We start from the raw sequence: 19,749 nt of genomic DNA, 5'->3' as shown, positions 1-19,749 counted from the left end.
CACATAGGGGACGGCAGATTGCTACCCTTACCATGAGTTTATCCCCAAATAAATAAAATAAACCTTTGTTATACTCCATTCCAGGCTATTGTGAAACTCTTTGATACTACTATAATTTGTCATGGCTGTTCTGGAACTCAGAGATCTGCCTGTCTCTGCCTCCCGAGTGCTGGGATTAAAGGTATGTGCTACCACTGCCAAGCAGAAAACCCATTTTTTAAAAGAAGTGCTTATTTGAATCCCATCTATAGGGCCGAGGCTGTAGCTAGGTAGCAGAATACTTGCCTAACACACACAAGGCTCTAAGTTCAATCCCCAACATCGGAGGGAAAAATCCTATTATGATACAATTTGACCAAAACATGTCTCCCTTTCTTGCCCTTTCCTTTAAGAGGTATTAATTGATCCGTGCTTTCCCCCACAAGTTAGAGATCCTTGCACTTTGTGTTCAAGAGTAGAATTCATCTGGCAATCAAGAAAGGCACACACCTTTCTTGCAAAAATAACAAGTCACTTAATCTTATAGACCATGTAGGTTTAGTGTCCCATGTGAGGACATAGCAAATGGCTTACAGTATGGCTATTGGAAGGGACAGAGGGACTAGATATGGTAGTTACTTGACCCTGTGTTTACGGAAACAGAGAAGATTACCAAAACCCCAAAATAATAGACACCAACTCCCAGATTTCTCGTTAACTTCAAGTTTTAAGGAAGCTGTTTTAAACGACGAGAAATCCAAAGTTCTTTCTTTTGGAATAAAACTAGGTCAAGCCAGGTGGTGGTGATGGTGGTGCATGCCTTTAATCCCAGCACTCAGGAGGGAAAGGCAGGCGGATCTCTGTGAGTCTGAGGCCAGCCTGGTCTACGGAGTGAGTTCCAGGACTGGCTCCATAGCAACTGAGAAACTCTGTCTTGAAAAACCAAAAGAAACTAGGTCAAAAAGCAATTCCAAGAGCGCAAAATCGTTTCTCCACTCATCTGTGGGAAAGGTCCCTCATCTTAATCTGCAGTACCTTTTTCCTAACAGGAACAATGTCCTGACAACCTAAGGCTAAGTAGTTTGTGAATTCCTCCTGGGGGACCAGGTGCTATCATCTCACGTAAAGAAGGGCCATTGCTAGAGAAGCTGTTAGCTACTTTCAAAGTTTCTAAGAGTCAGCCAGAATGAAAGACTGCAGATACTCTGGACCCAACGGGAAGATGATGCTAAAGGCCACTCGTAGAAAAGATACTTAAGGAATGAACCACATTCTCTAACTAAAAATAGGTACAGAAGGGGACAAGACTATTTTAAAGCCACTGAAGAGTCCAACATAGTATATTCAACTCCAGGCTTGATCTAACCTGTAACCACATTCTGTACTTGAGTCCATAGGCCTTACTTACTACCAGGTCGCCATTCCTGTTACCGCATCAAAGTTTTGCCCTGCCTCTCGTCCTTGTGCTACACAGCACATCACCAGTACGTTATGGGGCCAGGCGGGAGAGTTGAGGCAGAGTTCATTTATTTCTTCATCAGTGCACTAGGTCGAAATCCTGTACTTTTGATTTCAAGAGTCCACAAAAGGACAAAAGTGGAAGACAAGAACCTCACAACAATCTCAAGTTTGTAACTGATTTTGCCTGAAGACCATTGCACCTGGCTAGAGATGAAGAAATCAGGGCAAGGAAAGTGCTACTGTAGTTTAAGCATAAGCCCACCTTTCATAGCAAGGTGTCAGACATACATTTGGGGTAGCCCAACACTGGGTATCATTCATGGAAAGTTTAATTAAAGATCAGTTTGCATTAGACAAGCAACTGAATGCAAGTAGCAAGTTAAATATGGTAAGGTTTCTGTCTATCAGCTTTCCTTCTTTATATCAAGGGAGGCAGGGACACGAGATGTAAAGTCAAGAGGTAATAACTGAGCTGTGCCTTTTCCCCCCACCCTCCAAAAGTTAAAGACCCCTGCACTTGATGTTCAAGAGTAGAGCCCATCAGTAGGCAGCCAAGAAAGGCACGCACCTTTCTGGCAAAAACAGCAAGTCATTTAGTCTTATAGACACGTCCCATGGAACAAACAATCTTACCTAGAAAGTTAGAGACTTCTTCAGGTCAAGCTATGCATTGTTCTCCCACTCACATCTGGGAGAATCTGGTTTGTTATAAAACTACAACTGGCTTTTTCCAAATAGTCCTTAACCTATTAGATCTCCCAATAGTCCCAGGACCGTACTATAAGAGAATATAAAACTAAACTTAAGGGCGACTCCCCGCCCCCATCCATTTCTTTTCAATAAAAATAAGTCCTGTAGGAGCATTAACTCAAGGCTTTAAGGGTGGTTGGTCAAATATAGGAATAATCTTCCATATTTCTGAAGAGGCCTAAGTTTAAGGAGAAGTTAAAATATTCTCTTGAACTTGAGAATTCCAGGGATCTGAATTTCAGTCCCACTGAAATTCTGATAGCATACATTTCTTACATAAAGACCAAGGAGAGTCGCTGGGTGGTGGTGGCGCACGCCTTTAATTCCATCACTCAGGAAGCAGAGGCAGGAGGATCTCTGTGAGCTCCAGATCAAACTGGTCTATAAGAACTAGTTCCAGGACACCTAGGGCTGTTACACAGATAAACCCTGTCTCGAAAAACAGACAAAGAAACAAAAAGACCAAGGGGACTTTACCTTTTTTCTGTTGTTTGTAAAATGATCTGATGAAAGCCCACTAAGCAGGAAATTGAAAGAAAACGTCAAACTAATAGTTTCTTCTCTATCACTTTAAAGAACATAACGGGAGGATGAGAACAAAGAGCTTAAAACAAAGGAAGATCGGTTCCTGGACATGGAAATGCACAGCATTTAATAACTGCCAATGAATCTTAAAAACAAACAAACAAACAAACAGAAAGCATGATCGGGGAAGTGAAGTAGTGTACGTCTAATTGAGTTAAATTTCTAGGAAAACGTGAGGTGTCTGGACAACCAGCCAGATTTCAAACTCTGATGCTGAAACTTGTTTGATGGTAGCCGCCTTCTCCTGGGCCTTACCTCTCACGCTTCCCTAGCGCTCTTCCCTGATCCCACTACGACCGAGCTGCTGAAGAAAACGGCAAAAGACCTTGCCTTGAGCTCAAATATCATCCAGACAGCGCGACAGCGACAGCTCCACGTCGAACTCCATTTCTGTCCTCTGCAGAAGCTAGGCACTATCTTTTCGAGTCTTCACCCACCCCATCCCCGCCAAGGCTCCACCTCCCCCGACCCTCTCCTTTCAGGACTTTCTCAGCCATCAGCGGCACACCCCAGCACCCCCCTCCTCGTGCCCACCTCTCCCCTGGCTCAGGCTCCCCAGGTCCCTGCGGTCAGCCGAGTGTGCGGCCGGCCCAGGTCCGAGCCATCCTCGTGACGGTCCCTCCTCACTCACCCTCTGTCACCTCCAGCACCTTAATCTGTTCCTCTGCAGCCGCCCGCACCTCCTGCACGGGGGATAGGATCCCGGTGAGTGTATCCACCAACGCCTCCTTCAATCCCTGTGCCACTGGACCCGGCAGTCCAGAAGCCGTACCAGCTGCCGCCGCTGCCGCCATCTTTTCTCCCCTCAGCCCGCCAGCCCCGCGGCCGGGACCCGCCACCGAATGACGGCTCCCGCGTACGGCCAATCCGCGAAGCCGCGCCTGCGCATCTAAGCACGCGGGAGCGGGCGGGGGCGGGGAGAGGTTGCTGCCTCCGGAGACAGCGCCTTCTGCGGCCGGAACGAACCGCGCTTCTGCCGGCAAGGAACGCTTTTGGGGATGTGTGTGCACACAGAATGCCATAACGGTTTGGAGTCCTGAAAGTCAGGCGCGCTTTGAATAAAGGCCGTGATACCTGATTCTAGGCTCAGATTTAAGACGTGTTAGCACAGAAGTAGGATGGAAATGGATACAGAAGGCTTTCGGGAAATATTAGAAATAGCACCTATTTTAAACTAACACCCCTCCTCCCAACTAAAAACATGGATTCAGTTGGGTCCGTTCACTTTTTACTTTTAGAGATCCAAAGATGCCTGGGAGGCATGCGGAGAAACCGAAGTGAAATTGGCAGTCCCTAATTTTAGTTTCTTAGTTTTTTAGTTTTTCAGTTTACATGAGCCCAATCTCAAATGAGAAAGTGGCTGTCCAGGGGAGAGTACCTACATGTGAAAGAGCATTTCTCCACACTGATTTTTTTTCCTGGTTTTTTGAGACAGGGTTTCTCTGTGTAGCTCCCACCCCCCAGATAGGGTTTCTTTGTATAGTCCTGGCTGTCCTGGAACTCGCTCTGCAGATCAGGCTAGCCTCGAACTCCCCGAGATCTCCTGTCTCTGTCTCCCGAGTGCTGGGATTAAAAGGCGTGCACCTCCACCACCCAGCTATAAACTGATTTTTAAAAATATTATCTATTTGTTGTTAATTTGTTTGGAGACAGGGTCACACATGGCACAGACGGGCCTCAAACTTTCTATGTAGTTGGTACTGGCCTTGAACTCCCTGATCTCGGTGTTTCTGCTTCTACCTCCCCCAGTGCTATTACAGGTATGTGTCATCATCCATGGTACCAGACTTATTCTTTGTGTGACTACTGAGAGTGAATACCGCAAGTACATAACATTATTTAAAAAAAAAAATAGTGTCAGGTTTGTGTGTGTGTGTGTGCGCCGTGCTCAAATACATGGGCGTATGCCATGGGACACCTGTAGAGGCAGAGGACAGTTTAGTCTGTCTTCAGCCACCTTTATGTAAGAGTGAACTCAGGTTATTAGGTATCGAGGCAGCCACTTTACCCACAGAGCCATCTAGCTAGCCCAGCGTGCTTCTGGAGACCCAGGGGGATTATGGTAGGGTGGGAGAACAAGAGTAGTTTAATATGGCTAACAAGGACAAGTTGCAGGAAATGGCCACAACATGGAGACACTACTCAATAGAGCCAGTGGAGGGGATTGGAGCAAGGGATGAAAGACGCAGGACAGAGTGGCAAGTGCCTAGTGGCCAAAGGGATGGAATGAGTATGCTGTTGGAGCACAGAGCAGGTATTTCTGGGAAAACGAGTGCGTTTTGACTCTGCAGTTCCATAGTCGAGGATGGTAAGGTTTATTTTCTGTCTTACAGCGGCCAGGAGAACCCAAACTCCATTAGAACAGCTGTCCTTTGAGGTATGTTCATGTTTGTTCAACCCCCAAATTAGGTAGTATCTAGAAGAGTGGTTCTCAGCCTTCCTAATGCTCTGACCCTTTAATAGTTCCGCATGTTGTGGTGACGCCAACCATAAAACTATTTCATAACTGTAATTTTGTTCATGTTATGAACTATCTGATATGCAACCCCTAGGAAAGGGGCATTTGGCTCCATAGGGGTCACGACCCACAGGTTGAGAACCTCTGGTCTAGAGGGTGGTACATTCTCAAACTTTGCAGTTGATGGAACGACTCCAGAGACTTCCCGTCCCGCCAACTGGAAGCCTTGACTTCTGGCGAGGGAAACTGTCATAATTAGCTTCAGCTGTTAGCTTGACACAAACCTAGGAGTCATCAGAACTCAACTGAAGAATTCACTGAATCAGACTAGCCTGTGACCAAGTTTGTAAACGATTTCTTTAATGCTATTGACCTAGTTGGACCTAGCCCACTGTGGTTAGTGCAGACCCCATGCACGTGGGCCTCGGCTATTTAAGATCAAGGGAGCAATCCAGTAAGCAGCATTCCTAGGGAGGTCCTGCCTTGACTTCCTTTGACGTGGACTATAACCTGTAAGATGAAATACCCACCCCCCAAGTTGCTTCTGCTCATGGTGTTTATGTGCAACTGAAAGCACAGTAGGGCAGAAACTGTCCACAGTGTACAAGGTGGGGTTCTCCCACGCCCACGAAGAAGTCAAAAGACCCCTGCGCAGCATTTGGGCTCAGACGCTAACAGGCAGGTGGGTTTTGCTTCTGAGTTAGGGTGATGACCACAAGTTATGTGACATTCCAGATCAAGCAGTAAGGTAAACGGACACAGAAACCAGGCAGAGAGTGAGCTAGAAAACCAGTGGACAATACAGGAGATAACTTTATTGAAACGCAAATGGCAGAGAACAGAGGAATTTTGCTAGATGGAGACATGCCTGATAGACAGAGGACCCAGGTAAGGGTGGCCCCTATGGCGATGGAGGAAGGCCATTTCAGCTGGCCAAGGCATGGATTTAATTTTCAACCAATTTTCTTGTTAAAGTGAATCACTGAGGGGACAGCCCAGCTCTCTTCATGATTGTTACCGCAACTATATACAACAATTTGCTTTCCAGATTCAGTTTTTGCCTTTTCTACATTAGGTATAAAAGGGGACAGACTGGAATAGGTGAGGGTCAAATGGAACGGAAATAAGACAAACACACAGACACACACATATCACGGTTTGGGATTTTTGTACTCAGTAAGTTTTAAAAAGTGACCATTCTTGCCCACCCGCCACCTGAGGAATGCCATGCATTTGAGAAACACAGCCTCTTAAAGGAGCAGTGCTGTGTCAAACAGGATAGGGAGGGGGAGGAAAGGAAGCTAGCAAGACCTAGAATTCACTGTAATTTTGTTTGGTTAAAAGCAATAAACAAAAGAATGTTAGGAAGTGGGGGGGGCACAGCAGTAGCAGAAACTGGCTGCAGTGTGGGAGTTGCTTCTCGTATTTTCCTTCTCAGAAACGGCAGGGAAGCAGGATGAGGGGACCGGGGCTGGCTGGATGGCAAGGGGGTGACTTTAGTGCAACTGTTTTACACTTGCTCTCCTTGGGCTTTATCCTTCTTTAGTCCGCGAGCTCAGGAGACCTAGTACCACAAAAGTGCTCTCACAGGGGATGAAAGCTGACACTTGAAACAAAACTGCTTCTCAACAGCCTCAACTCTTCCATGGCCATTTCAGCTAGTTTATAGGTTTGGAAATATACAAAGCTCTTCCTGAAAAAAAAATTTTTTTTTTTAAATTTTTTAGAGAGGATTTATTTTGTTCCCTTTGCTGAGTATTTAGGTCCTGATATGGGAAGAGGCAAAGGTTGAACCTAAGGACTTAGATACTTTATTTTCACGGTGTAGAACTCTCTCCTGTGGGCTGAGCAGAGACCTGAGCCCTTCTGGCATACTGGCACTCAGCTGTTGGCTGCCTCGGGGAAGGAAGGGCTGGTGGAGCTCTCAGACTCCGAGGTACTCTTCACTGTTTAAAGAAGGGAGAACATTTTATCATAGGAATGTGAATTAGATTTTACTTTACTTTTCTTATACTATTATCAGAAAAAGAATCCACCAGAACAGCAATGTGGAGGAGACTTCTGACATGATTCTTCCACTGGAGCCCCAAAGTGTGCCAGGCAGAGATGTCAGAGGCCAGGGGTTTTCCGCTAGAGGCTGCAAAGACGCAGACCTTCCCTAACTTCTACCCCAAAGCACATATTTTTACTACTAGCTCCCAGAAACCTAAGTAAGAGCAAAGTGACTTTGAAATGTTAGCATTTGAATTAGACTGTAGATGCTTCTTATTGGGGTCTTCAAACATCAGCCATCTCACAGTGAGGGCTCCCGTGATTTGGCTCCACCCTTACAACATGGCTGGGCACTGCCACTTTAGAGCTGACTTGGTAGACCTGGGTTAGAGCCTGGGAATTCTAGTCCTTAAACACATTCCCACATGCTGCTCTTGCTGGTCTGAAGACATCCTCCGAGCGCCACTGCTTTAAGGGACAAAAGGTTGACTCAAGGGACCAGGGATTCACATCATGTCAGAGAATGTTCCCTGTGACATAATCATTAAGGAGAATGGCCAAAACATCAAACTGGAATGAACTAGTATAAGCAGGTATAATTTTTAACTGCCTTTCCCTCCCCATGGTTTCCAAGGTTCAACTGCTTTCTTTCCTTCCAGACCGCTTTCCGGTTTACTCTGTCTCTCCTGCAAGAGCATGTGCTTCCGGGACGAGGGTGTACACCAGGCGGCCCTGTTCTCCCTGAGCAGGTTAACCGAGGACTGCTGATTGGTAAGGCTGATCCAGGCACGGAAAGCAGTGTCTTCGGGCTTTGGCCATGTGGAACACATGTTTACTACTTATGGCCTGTGTGTTGGGGTGTTCTCATACATAGTTCTTACAGAGTGTTATAGCTGGGCCTAGTGACACAGGTCAGTTACTTGAGAGGCTAATGTGTACATGTATGTGTGTGTGTGTGGGGTTGTATCATCAAATTCAAAGCTTACCTGGAATACTTAGTGAATTCGGGGCTGCTATGGACAACTTTAGTGAAACTGTCTTTTTACAAAAGTGAGGGTTGGAGCTATAGCTCAGTGACAGAGTACTCGCCGAGTGTATGAGAGACCCTAGGTTCAATACTCAATACTGGAAGGAAAAAAACAGGTTACCAATAACTGTTGGTATATCCATCTTATCCATCTCTATTACCCAACCTGTTGCAACAGCCATTTTTCCTCTTCCCATGGGGCTGGCTCATGGAGTCCACTCACTAGCTTCAGTTTAGCTAATGCCGAGACTATGGAAAGAAAGGGTAAAGTGTGATAAGGAGCTGCAACTGACAGTCTGAGTTACTTCAGATTAACTGAGCCCTGTATTAGACTTGTGATTAGCACAATGTCCTCTCCCAAACCCTTTTGTCATTAAAAAAAAAATAATTGAAGTCTTTTGTCTCCTGGTTTATAAGACTGACCCTCATTTGATCAGGCAAGTGTGACCTCTGCACACGCTGGGGGCCGCGAATGATTCCATCTGGGGTGATGATGGCAGGTGTTGTGGAAACTACCACTGCTTCCCCTACTTTCCTGGACTATGGCAGGAAACAGAGTTCATCTTCGGAGTACGGGAAGGGGGCGGTATCCCTCTGAATAGTGTGGCTCGGCTTTGAGAGCTACAAGTAAGGAGATGGGTAGGTCGAGTCCACTTAAAGTCTTGCAAACTAGAAAAGCCAGAAGACAAAAAGAAAGGGGGGGGGAGAAAAATCATTACTTTGTCTTATGCCCATTAGTATGGACAGACTAGTTAGAAGGTTGGCAATTCAAGACCCAAATGGTTACCAAGCAATAAAGGCTTTCTTATAGGGTCGACCGTGGTCTTTTATCTCATTCTCCTTCCCTGCCAGCCTCTATCTTCCAGGTGATTAGACTACACAGAAGACACTGGAGTAAAGATTTACAGAGACAGAAATAAGCACCGAAGAGTTACCAGAAAGCAGGTATCAAAAATAATAATGTTCCACAAAGCCCCAGAAGATAGAACACAGAGATACACAGACATCAGGTCCCATAGCAGCCTCTAATACCTAGTACTTTATTTCAGTGCCTAGGCAGGGACTGAGAAACGAACACATTGAACACAACTTATTGGTCTTCATCCCAAAATTCGAGGGATTCTAGTTAGCCTCTCTCCCAGAGCTGAGCCCCTCCAAAGGTTGATGTTCTTCACTAGCCAACTTTGGTGAGGGATGGAATTGGGGGTCAGAGGGGGAAGGGAATAGCACAGATTCAGAACTAGAAAGGTTGGATTTTTCTGAAGGTGCCTGGAGATAGAGAGTCTAGCTGTGGGACCCAGTTCTTCCTTTCTGAGGAGTGCCACTGGTCTCAACCAAGAAGCAAGCGTGTAGGCTGGAAAGAACGCTGTGGATTTGCTCTTTGCTGTGAATTCCTGGGCAGTGAGGGGGTGCTCAGGCTTTTTGCTTCTTAGAAGTCTGGATGAGCACCCCAAGGGGTCATTAGCACCATGAGGAGGCTCAACCTTCTGCAACTGCCACAGAACCACGGTCCCTTTTTGAGATGGTACTGTGAGGGGCCCAGAGATGTGCAACTGTAAACAGGGTCCCAGTCTTCAGAAGGAAAGCAGAGGCTTCAAGAGCACTTCATAGATGGGAACACACTTCCTGGAGGGCAGCTATTTGAGGCCTGAACTAAATGCAGCAGTCAAATGAGAGAAGGTGGTGGTGGATCCCAGGAATAGAAACGAAGTTATAGTATGAGAGGCCTCCAGAGTCAACTTGCTGCAGACCCAAAGAAAATTCACGATGGTATCCATGGTTACTACAGAGACAATCCCTCTGCAGTCTGAGGCAGTTGAAACGGAAGAAGGCATTTCCTACTTCCCTTCTTCTTAAGTAGCCAGTAACATCCATCTCAGAAGGCACTGGCTGGGCAGCACCAGAGAAGAGAGTGAAGGGCTCAAGCATCAGGATGTCAGCGGAAGTTGGAGCCTTTCTGTGGCACTGGAGCTTCGGATAGGGTTCAGAAGAGACCTATGTCCAAAGGAGGCCTATCCAGTCTCCCCTTCCTTCCGAGTTGGAACACCCAGCTCTGGGGCCTTCTCATTCTGCACAGCAGAGACCTTAAGGCAATGATTTCAGCACCATCCATGGACAAACCGCCTCTTCCCACTACAGAATTGCTTATTTTGCAGCTGAGTTGGTTGGGGATCTTCACAGCTCATGGAATTAGCAGCAATAGCAATAATAGTCTCCAGAATAGAGGACCCTGTCATCCCTGGGGCTACCAGGTGAATATAGAAGCTTTTGCGGGGGACGAGGGAAAAAAGGAACAAGCCAGACCATCTTGAAGACCTAAATGAAAATATACTGTTAAGAGTCATGTGATTCCTCGGTTGGGTGGAACGATGGCCCAGGTTAGTTTGCCTATAGAATCTTGGTATAGATCCTGGTAAGTCTTGTGCTACTTAGGACTCTGAAGAGCAAACTCTTAGGTCCAGGCTCGTCGTATCTATTCCTGAACTGCAGAGTGCTGACATTAGCCTGTAAGGCAGCTCAGCCTGGAATCTGGTTCCATCTGGTTTCCAGAAATGACCGAAGTACTTTCCCACCCTAGACAAGCAAGATTCCATACTTCTTCAGGCTTCATCAAAACGGATTCCCGATTTTCTGCCTACCACATATTGGACATCTAATCAAAGGCTTCTTTTAACTCCTTGGGATTCACCTGTGTTTCTTAGATGATTTTTCAAGGTCCATACTGGGGGAGGATGTACTTAATGGAGATTAACATTCCCCTCTAGACTATGAACTTAAGGACCAAATCTTGTCATTTTTTTAAACATAGTGACTGGTTTACAGTTAAGTACTCGTAAGTGCTTGTCAAATGAAGGAACGTGGGCTGCAGAAATACGAAGAGGGCAACTTCCGCAAGTGGTGGATCTCTTTGGAAGGCCAATCAACAGTGGCCACCGAGCACAACTCCTTGAGCCTTCTATTCTGACCTGAAGCAGTTCACATGGTTGTTCAGTTTCTTATAAGTGACTATTCAACTGTGAAAACAAATAGTAAGGGCTAGCGAGGGAATTGTCATTCAGTCAGGCAAAGTGGCTACCATCCAAATAGTGCAGCGGGTGGCCAAACAGGCCCTAAGACAGGCGGGTGTTTCCAGTATTGTGGTTTTCCTCCAGTCCACGATGAAGCTCAGGGTAGATCACGCCAGAGGATGGCAGCAGAGCTGCCAGGTAGAACATGTGCTTTCTCAAAAGGAAAGTCAAAGAAACTGGGTTTTCTCCTACCATTCTGAGCCAATGTTTCTTGTCGCATATAAGCCCCAAGGATGCCAGAGATAGTCGTATGGCAGGCGTATAACTTACACCAACTACGGAATTCAATTCTCCAAAGAAAACCTACTTGGAAAGCAAAACTATTCCCTGGAAGGAAACCCAAGTATCTCATTGACATGTGAGAAAATTAGGGAAAGAGGGCAAATAAATAGGCAGATGGGAGGAAAAAAATAGAAATAAAATTTAAAAATTAAAAATTAAAAAAGCTGGGTTTATTGACTTTCATGCATGTTCAATTAGAGGACAGAAAGGCAGCTCATAGTCTCTCTGAAAGCTGTGATGTTACTTCCGTGGTCTGGTGACATCTTAGATTGGAAGCCGTCTTGTCAGTGTCCCCTCTTGTCATCCAGAAGGCGAGATCTGGCAGCTCTCTTTCCATCTTGGCAACTGGGTCCCCTCTTTCCAGCTTCATCTCTTCCATCGCCTTTTTACCTCTTACAGGTTGATTTACACAATTTTTTTTATTTTTTTTCTTTTTCTTTTTTCATTAAACCACATGCTTCTTTTTCTGGGCTCTGGCCAGATCTCTGGGGAAAGGTTGTTGGCAGTGATGACAGAATTGGGAAGGGTTTGCAAGAAAATCCATGGAGTTTCCTGCCTCCCTTAGACTTCCCCGTCTTGACTGTCTCAGAGGTGTTCATGAGAACCGCTAGGAACTGCTGCACGGCTTTTGCGATGTCTTCGAATCCCTCCCCAGAAAGCCCAGGAGTTTGTAGGGGAAACAAAAACTGAAGAAAAGACCCAGAATCATCTCTTCTCCAAAGTCACGAGAGGAGGCCAGTAAATGCATTTAGGGGCACAAGTGCCCAAACTCCACCCCTCCAGTCCCTACTAGGAAGTTCCCAAAGGTTCAGCACCAAGAACCTATCCCTCCTCTTGCCCTCATCTTCCCTCCTGTCCTGGGAAGGCTGGCAAGCCAGAGCTCTGAAAGAAGAGGGGAGAGGAGAGCTAATGAAGCTGAAGCCAGCTTTCTGCTGTCCATGGTGACAGTGACTGCTGGACCCTCAGAGTGTTGCCTGCAGGTTGGGGTCCAGGATAGTCTCTCGATCTGGTGACTCAATATAGTTGGCAGCTTCTTGAAGTTTCAGCAGCATGGCCATCTAAAAAAAGGCAAAGCGATGGGTGACCATGAGAAAGGAAGCTGGGTCCTGCCTACCAGGAAACCAAAACCAAACCAACTGACCAACTGACCAACCAACCAACCCTACAAACCCTGTATTGTGAGTCTGATCCGTGGTGTTGACAAAGAACAGAGTTTAGAGGTGATTCATGAAGAAGTGGCAATTGTTTTAGCGTATGGGTTTATGATGCAAACCCATACACATAAACAATCACCTGGGACACCTTTACTATACAAGGGGTCATGGATCATGGCTGTGGAGGACACCAAAGAACAATGCTTTCCGTGTCAAGATGCACTCTGGGGAATGACAGAGGTCCACACATACCAGCTTATACTGGAGTAACAGGAGAGCTGTGTCAGCTCTGGACTCTTAGATCCCTTGCAGTAGCTTGATCCACCAGCTCGACTCTGTGCTGCCCTCAGACCCTGTGTCAAATCTATCACCTCAGCACACTCCTTTTCTGTTTTACAGCTCAAGCTTCAGCTAAGTAAGCCTGGTTCACACTGCTACCAATCTTTTCTTCTATCTATATTATTAATTAGTTTTCCAATTAAAAAGTGTCTTGATGTTGGGCTGTGGTGGCTCACACCTTTAATCCCAGCATTTGAGAGGCCAGTTTGGTCTACAGAACAAGTTCCAGGACAGCCAGGGCTACACAGAGAAACCCCATATCAAAAAACAAACAAACAAACAAAGCGTCTTGATATAGAGAACGGCTGTTTTCAATAGTCAAAATTTAATTAAAAATATATTATGGCTCAAGTGGAATTATTTTCTACTGGAAAGGTACAAAGGCAAGATCAAATGATCTGTGTGTTAAATTCATTCCACTCTGCTAGATCATCGTCTAACATGGTTTGGGTAATGAATACCCCCATAGCAGAGTATGAACATGTGAGCTTCAGATCCTCTGTCTATTGCCAATGTAAAAGAGCAGCTCCTTGATTTAATTTGCATTTTCTCATTATTAGATAGGTTAAGATCTTATGTTTTTATTGGTCACTTGTATTTCCTCTAGTAAATGCCTCTTCATATCTCTTGCTTATTCTTTTGTTTAGAAGCTTACATTTTTCATATAACTTACTTTTGCTTATTTCTTATTTACTAGTGTGTGTGTGAGAGAGATATGCAGCTGAATGCAGTTGTGCTGTGCCATGGCATGCATGTGGAGGTCAGTGCACAACTTCTGGGAGTCAGTTCTCTCCTGAAACTGGCTGTCAGCTTTGGTGACAAATTCTTTTACCTGCTGAGCCATTTTGCCAGTCCTGGAAGCTTCTTTTAACTTGATTTATTTAAGATACTAATTTTTTGGCTATATCTATGTAAATATTTTCTCCTAGTTTACATTTTAGAGAATACACTTAGTGAAGAAGTCTCAGAATAATACTAGAGGAGAGGCAGAAGTAGGAAGAACAATCAGCCTCTACTGGGAGTATAACCTATTGTACTATTTCTTTGGTTGATGATAGTTTTTACATTCTAAATTTTTACTTATTTATTTATTTAGATTTCTCAAGACGGGGCTTCTCTGTGTGTAACCGAGCTGTCCTGGAACTCATTCTGTAGAGCATGCTGGCCTCGAACTCACAGAGATCACTTGCCTCTGCCTCCCAAGTGCTGGGTTAATTTTTATTATTTTTAATTATGTGTGTGTGTATCTGCATGTAGGTGTGTCCACATGAGTGCAGTGTTCGTACAGGTCAGCTGTGTCATATCCCCTTGGAATTGGAGTCCTAAGCTTAGATGTGGGTGCTGAAAACTGAATCTGGATGTTCTGGAAGAGCAGCAAGTGCTTGTAACTGCTGAGCCACCTCTCCAGCCCCTCTTTGGCGTATATTCTTACAGACTGCCTGAAACTTGGGCCTTTACTAGAATATATTTTCCAGGCTTTTTATTTAGCTTCAGCCAGGATGCAGGCCAAGATCCTGGTGCTCAGAGTTCCTCACTGGCCTCATTTTCGTCCTAGCTTTGCTGAAACTCTTCAATGCCTAAGACCCATCAGAACATACACGAAGAGTGTAAGAATTCAGTTCTAGACTATTCTGTGGCTTTTTAAAAAAATGACTTTTACTCACCAGAGGGTCTGAGTCCAGGGAGCTTGGGGTGCTGTCTTTGACTGTCCTATCCTCTGGAGGTGAGGCAATGGTGTGAGGGCCCACGGAGGGTGGGGGCAAGTGGTATAGCTTTGATTGGTCTTGTTGGGCGGACGGCCAGGGCAGAGTGTCCCGGACCCACTCCACTGGGTCTTCCCAAGCAGCTTTCTGTCCATGAACCTGGAGAAGGAAAGTGTATCAATAAAAGGACGAGGACGGATCAGAGGTTTGCTTACGTTGTCTCGTCTATGTTTCACAAGAACTACGGTCCCCGGAAATACATACTCCCTCAAGCACAAAGACATAAAGTTTCGATCTATGTAGCCGAGCTTCTCATGAAAGAAAATAAGTTGAGGGGCTGGAGAGATGGCTCAGAGGTTAAGAGCACTGACTGCTCTTCCAGAGGTCCTGAGTTCAATTCCCAGCAACCACATGGTGGCTCACAGCCATCTGTAATGAGGTCTGCTGCCCTCTTCTGGCCTGCAAGCATACATGGAAGGAATGTTGTATACATAATAAATAAATATTTAAAAAAAAAAAAATAAGTTGATATAAACTGCTAGAATAATTGAGGATAATTTAGCATATTGTCTTAAAAGTTTGTTTAGAGGCTGGGCGTGGTGGCATATGTGCCTTTAACTCCAGCACTCAGGAGGCAGAGGCAGGTGGATCTCAGGGAATTTGAGGCCAGCCTGGTCTACAAAGTGAGTTCCAGGACAGCCAGGGCTACACAGAGAAACCCTGTCTTGACAAAAAAAAAAGTTTGTTTAGAGACAGGGCTTCACTATATAGCTCTTGGTAGCTGGAACTTCTTGTGTAGACCAGGCTGGCCTTGAACTCACAGAGATTACCTATCTCTGCCTCCCAACTGCAAGTGCTGGGATTAAAGGCATGTGCTACCACAGTGCCTAGCTAATTTTATTTTAAAACAGTCTTATTATTTGGATCTGGCTGTCCTGGTGCTTGCTACGTAGTTCAGGCTGGCCTTAAACTCAGCAGCCCTTCCACAGCTTCCTGAGATTACAGTCATGGGCCGCATGCCCAGTTAAACCTTAAAATTTGTTTTTAATTAATTAAAAAGTTTCATGATATAGTACAGATTGGCCTCAAATTTGTGACGCTCCCACCTTATCCACTTATCCAAGTGCTAGAGTTATGACATGTGACATGTCACGGCCTAGATTAACTATCTGCCTGCCTGCTGCCTGCCTGCCTATTATCTATCTATCTATCTATCTATCTATCTATCTATCTATCTATCTATTATTGTGGAAATGCTAATCAAAACCAAAATTGGTTGAGTTTACCCTAGTGAGAATGGTAATTCCCTAAAAGACTATAGATAACAAATGTGGAGAAAGTAGAACCCTTGTAGACTGTTTGTGGGAACATAAACTAATAGGCCCATGATGAAAAACAATATGAAGATTCCTCAGAATTAAAGTAGAACTACTATATGACCCACCAATCTTTCTACTAGGAATATATTCAGAAGAAATGAGGCCACTATTTTGAAGGGCATCTTTACTCCCATGTTAGTGCAGCAGTGATGTAGCCTAGTGATAGAAATTACCCACGTGACGATGGGATAAAGAGAAGTTGCTCTGCATACACAGTGGAAGATGATCTTGCCATTTGCAACAGCATGGGAGTAAGCCGCACGGAGAAAGGTAAGTTTCATTTGCTCATAGCCCTATATGGTGTCTAAAAATTGATCTCACAGACATTTAAGGAGCATGGTGGTTGTCAGTGGCTGGGGAAACCAGGAAGGGAAAGCTGGGGAAAGGTTCATCGATGGGTAACAAGTTACAGTTAGACAGCAATGAGAAGCCCGAGTAAAGTCAGAGAGCGAGGCTCACCTTGACCCCATCCTTGGCTCCTTCCTGTAGATAGGGAATGATGGAATTGTTCCACAGGTCAATGAACCAGGTCCGGAAGTCCTCAATGCCAATGGGACAGGACAGAAAGAAGCAAGGGCCTAGGGAAAACAATGCGGCCATGAAGAAGCCTGAGAACCTTGATTTTCCCTGCCCTGCCTCCTTTACTCCTTAGTGCAGGACATAGAGCGGTAACATCCAAAGCTTAGAGGGAACCAGAAGGCGGTAAAGAGTAGTGGGTGACAGCTGTCTGCCAAACCAATAATGTTTACAAGGCGGAAGTGGAAGTGAGACAAGGAGGAAGGCAAGCAGCTCACTTCCCTCCTGCACGCCTTCTTTTCCTTTACCAATCAACTGTGAGGAGAGATGAGGGGAAGGATAGCTTTAGTTTTTAACCTAGGGCCTCGCACATGTTAAATAAGTGTTCTACCATTGAGCTATGCCCTCGGCACATTTATTTTATTTAATTAACCTATCTATCTATTTCTAAGATTAGGGGAGGTTTCAATGTGTTGCTCAAGCTGGCCTTGAACTTGTAGTTGGTTCAAGCAATTCTCCCTTTGTCTGAAGTGATTTATCCAATTCATAGTTGTACTGCATTGGAAAAGCTGATTATATACTTAAGTGGTTCAACTCCAGCAAGCAAAGAGAGCCTCCCTCCAGGGGGTAAGGTACAAGAAGGGAAAGTGCTTCCAGTCCCAGGGGAAGCTGGACCCCAGTACCAATGAGGAAGTCCGAGGTGCTGTGCTTCTCAAGGAAGGTGTGGAGGTGATACCACAGCTTGGGCACCCAGTCCAACACCCGAAGCAGCTCTTCCTTGTTAGCATTGATGTCACTGTCTGACTCTACCAACTTCCTCCGCAGGTAACGGACCAGAAAGCCATTGGCTGGCTCCACGTTGTTAGAGAAAGTCAGCATCCTGTCACCAGGGATAGGAAGAACAGGGTCAGAGTGTCAGTGGGGACACTGCCAGGGTTCATCCCTTGCCAGTCTGGCCCTCTTCCTGCCTGTCTCCCATTAATGCCCGTTGACATCTCAAATGACAGGAGGTGACGATGGCAGTAAGGTAGCAGCTCTGGACAGGCACAATTGATTTTCAACTTTGACCTCCTCAAGTGACCGGTTGGCCTCACAGAGTGACCAGGAAGAAAGTCCTTAATCCAGCAGCCAGCCAGGGTTTCTCCTAGGCTTTGGTTCCTTCCCTTCCCTCAAAGTCATCCTCTTTCACCCTGTAACTGACGTGCAAAAACATCTACTTCCCTTTCCTAGCCTGAAGGGCTCTGCCTGTCACCCCTCACTGCTCCTCGGCCCACAAGTTCAGGACTGAATTATTCTTTACAGGCACCTGGGTACGGCCAGAAGGTTCTTGAAGGGACATAGTTCTTACCTGAAGCTTAAGTGCAAGCCATGGTTGGGTGTCATTTTTACAGGCTGATTGGTGGTACCTATGATATAGGGACTGGGAAGAAAGGGAGAAGGATTTACTTAGGTCTGTCTCCACGTACACACAACGGGAAGCTCATAGGACAGACCAGGCTGCGTTCTTCTCACTCTTCCCACTGTGGGAAGTAGTCCTGAGCTTACCATTTGTGGTACTTGCAGGTAAGAGCCCCATTAACCAGCTCACTAATGGAGCCTGCTTCGCTCAGGTCATCCAATAGGATCACCAAGGGCACATCCCCAATTCCTGTTTCCCGGTCTATCTGGTTGGCCAGGTTGGAGAGGTACAGCTGCAGATCCTGGAATAAATGAAGACAGTGGGTCATCACTCAGGACAGCGGACACACCTGAAAAACCTTGGCAAGTCTTTTGCAGAAGTTTAGTTAATTCCATATTTCCCTGGGGCCCTTGGTCCCTGTTGGATGTACTTAAACATTGGATTACTGAACCAGATTACCACAGACTGACTGACAGTAGTCCAAGAGGCTCTCAAACAACTGTCTGTCTGTCTGTCTGTCCAAGAGGCTCTCAAACAACTGTCTGTCTGTCTATCTATCTATCTATCTTTCTATTTATTGAAATGCCTGGGATTGAACACCCAGGGCCTTGCACATGCTAGGCAAACACTCTACCACTGAGCTAAATCCCCAGCCCCTTTCTTTCTTTTTTTTCTTTTGGTTTTTTGAACTAGAGTTTCTCTGTAGTTTTGAAGCTGGTCCTGAAACTAGCTCTTGTAGATCAGGCTGGCCTTGAACCCACAGAGATTCACCTGCTTCTGCCTCCCAAGTGCTGGGATTAAAGGCGTGCGCCACCACTGCCTACCCCTGCACCACCAGCCCCTTTCAAGCAAACTCCTTTGAGCAGCAATCTTAAATCTCCCCCTCAACAAGTAAGGAGTATCTATTCTGAAATGGTGTTTTATTGAGCTAATGCCACCACCTCCTCAGCTTGGGACAGCTAAGGCTTGTACCATTCCAGAGTTTTAGGGTATACTCAAGGTAGATCACTGGGGAGATAACATGTAATACTTAATCCGGAACACTTGTGTCTTGTGGCCCATTGTCTGATGGGTAATAATGAAAAACAAGGTAGGGGGAAGAAGACACAAGAGAACGGATATGGTAGACAGCATTGGCAGAGTACAGAGAAAAGAGTCTACGTTTCACTGTTGGTTAACTGGAGGGAAAGAAGAACTGAGGTAGAGGTGAGAGAAAGTACGAAGGAGGAAGTTATGGGTAAAAGAAGCTAAGAGCAAACTGGGGTTGGTGGCACAGCCTGCAATCCTCGTTACTTGGGAGACTGAGGCAGGAGGATTGCACATTTAGGCCAGCCTGGGAAACAGGGAGACCCTGTATAAAAAAAGAGAGCTCGGGACGTAGTCTCAGTTGTGGAGTGCTTGCCTGCATGCACGAGGCCTTATGCTTAATACTCAACACCACACACACACACACACACACACACACACACACACACACATGCACACACACACCTGGGGCAGGGGAAGAGGATGGTGGGCACACCCTAGTTCAATGCCAGCCTGGCCTTCATAGCAAGACCCTGCCTGGAAAGAAAGAAAGGAAAGGAGAGGAGAAGAGGGGAGAAGAGGAGAAGACAAGAAAGGGGGTATCAGAGGGAAGGAAGGGGCGGGAAAGAAG

The 19,749-nt window shown here is 45.8% G+C and overlaps 2 protein-coding genes across 11 annotated transcripts in view; both read right to left on the bottom strand.

Annotated features, from left to right (window-relative positions):
• Positions 1 to 3,604, bottom strand: part of Ipo9 (importin 9) — a 42,714-nt gene extending 39,110 nt beyond the window's left edge. For both annotated transcript variants that reach the window (XM_057769598.1, XM_057769599.1), the window contains exon 1: positions 3,407 to 3,604. In XM_057769598.1, coding sequence (XP_057625581.1) covers positions 3,407 to 3,569 — 163 coding nt within the window. In that variant the 5' untranslated portion in view covers positions 3,570 to 3,604. The remainder of the gene's footprint in view (positions 1 to 3,406) is intronic.
• A 2,437-nt stretch (positions 3,605 to 6,041) lies between these two features.
• Positions 6,042 to 19,749, bottom strand: part of Nav1 (neuron navigator 1) — a 251,746-nt gene continuing 238,038 nt past the window's right edge. For all 9 annotated transcript variants that reach the window (XM_057769893.1, XM_057769886.1, XM_057769888.1 and 6 more), the window contains 6 exons: positions 18,239 to 18,393; positions 18,042 to 18,113; positions 17,377 to 17,573; positions 16,637 to 16,755; positions 14,760 to 14,957; positions 6,042 to 12,660 (listed from right to left, as the gene is read on the bottom strand). In XM_057769893.1, the coding sequence (XP_057625876.1) occupies positions 12,565 to 12,660; positions 14,760 to 14,957; positions 16,637 to 16,755; positions 17,377 to 17,573; positions 18,042 to 18,113; positions 18,239 to 18,393 (837 nt within the window). In that variant the 3' untranslated portion in view covers positions 6,042 to 12,564. The remainder of the gene's footprint in view (positions 12,661 to 14,759; positions 14,958 to 16,636; positions 16,756 to 17,376; positions 17,574 to 18,041; positions 18,114 to 18,238; positions 18,394 to 19,749) is intronic.

The sequence above is a fragment of the Chionomys nivalis genome, chromosome 5 (genome assembly GCF_950005125.1).
Source record: "Chionomys nivalis chromosome 5, mChiNiv1.1, whole genome shotgun sequence".
NCBI classification, from domain to species: domain Eukaryota; kingdom Metazoa; phylum Chordata; class Mammalia; order Rodentia; family Cricetidae; genus Chionomys; species Chionomys nivalis.
This window is presented reverse-complemented; position numbering and strand designations above follow the sequence as displayed.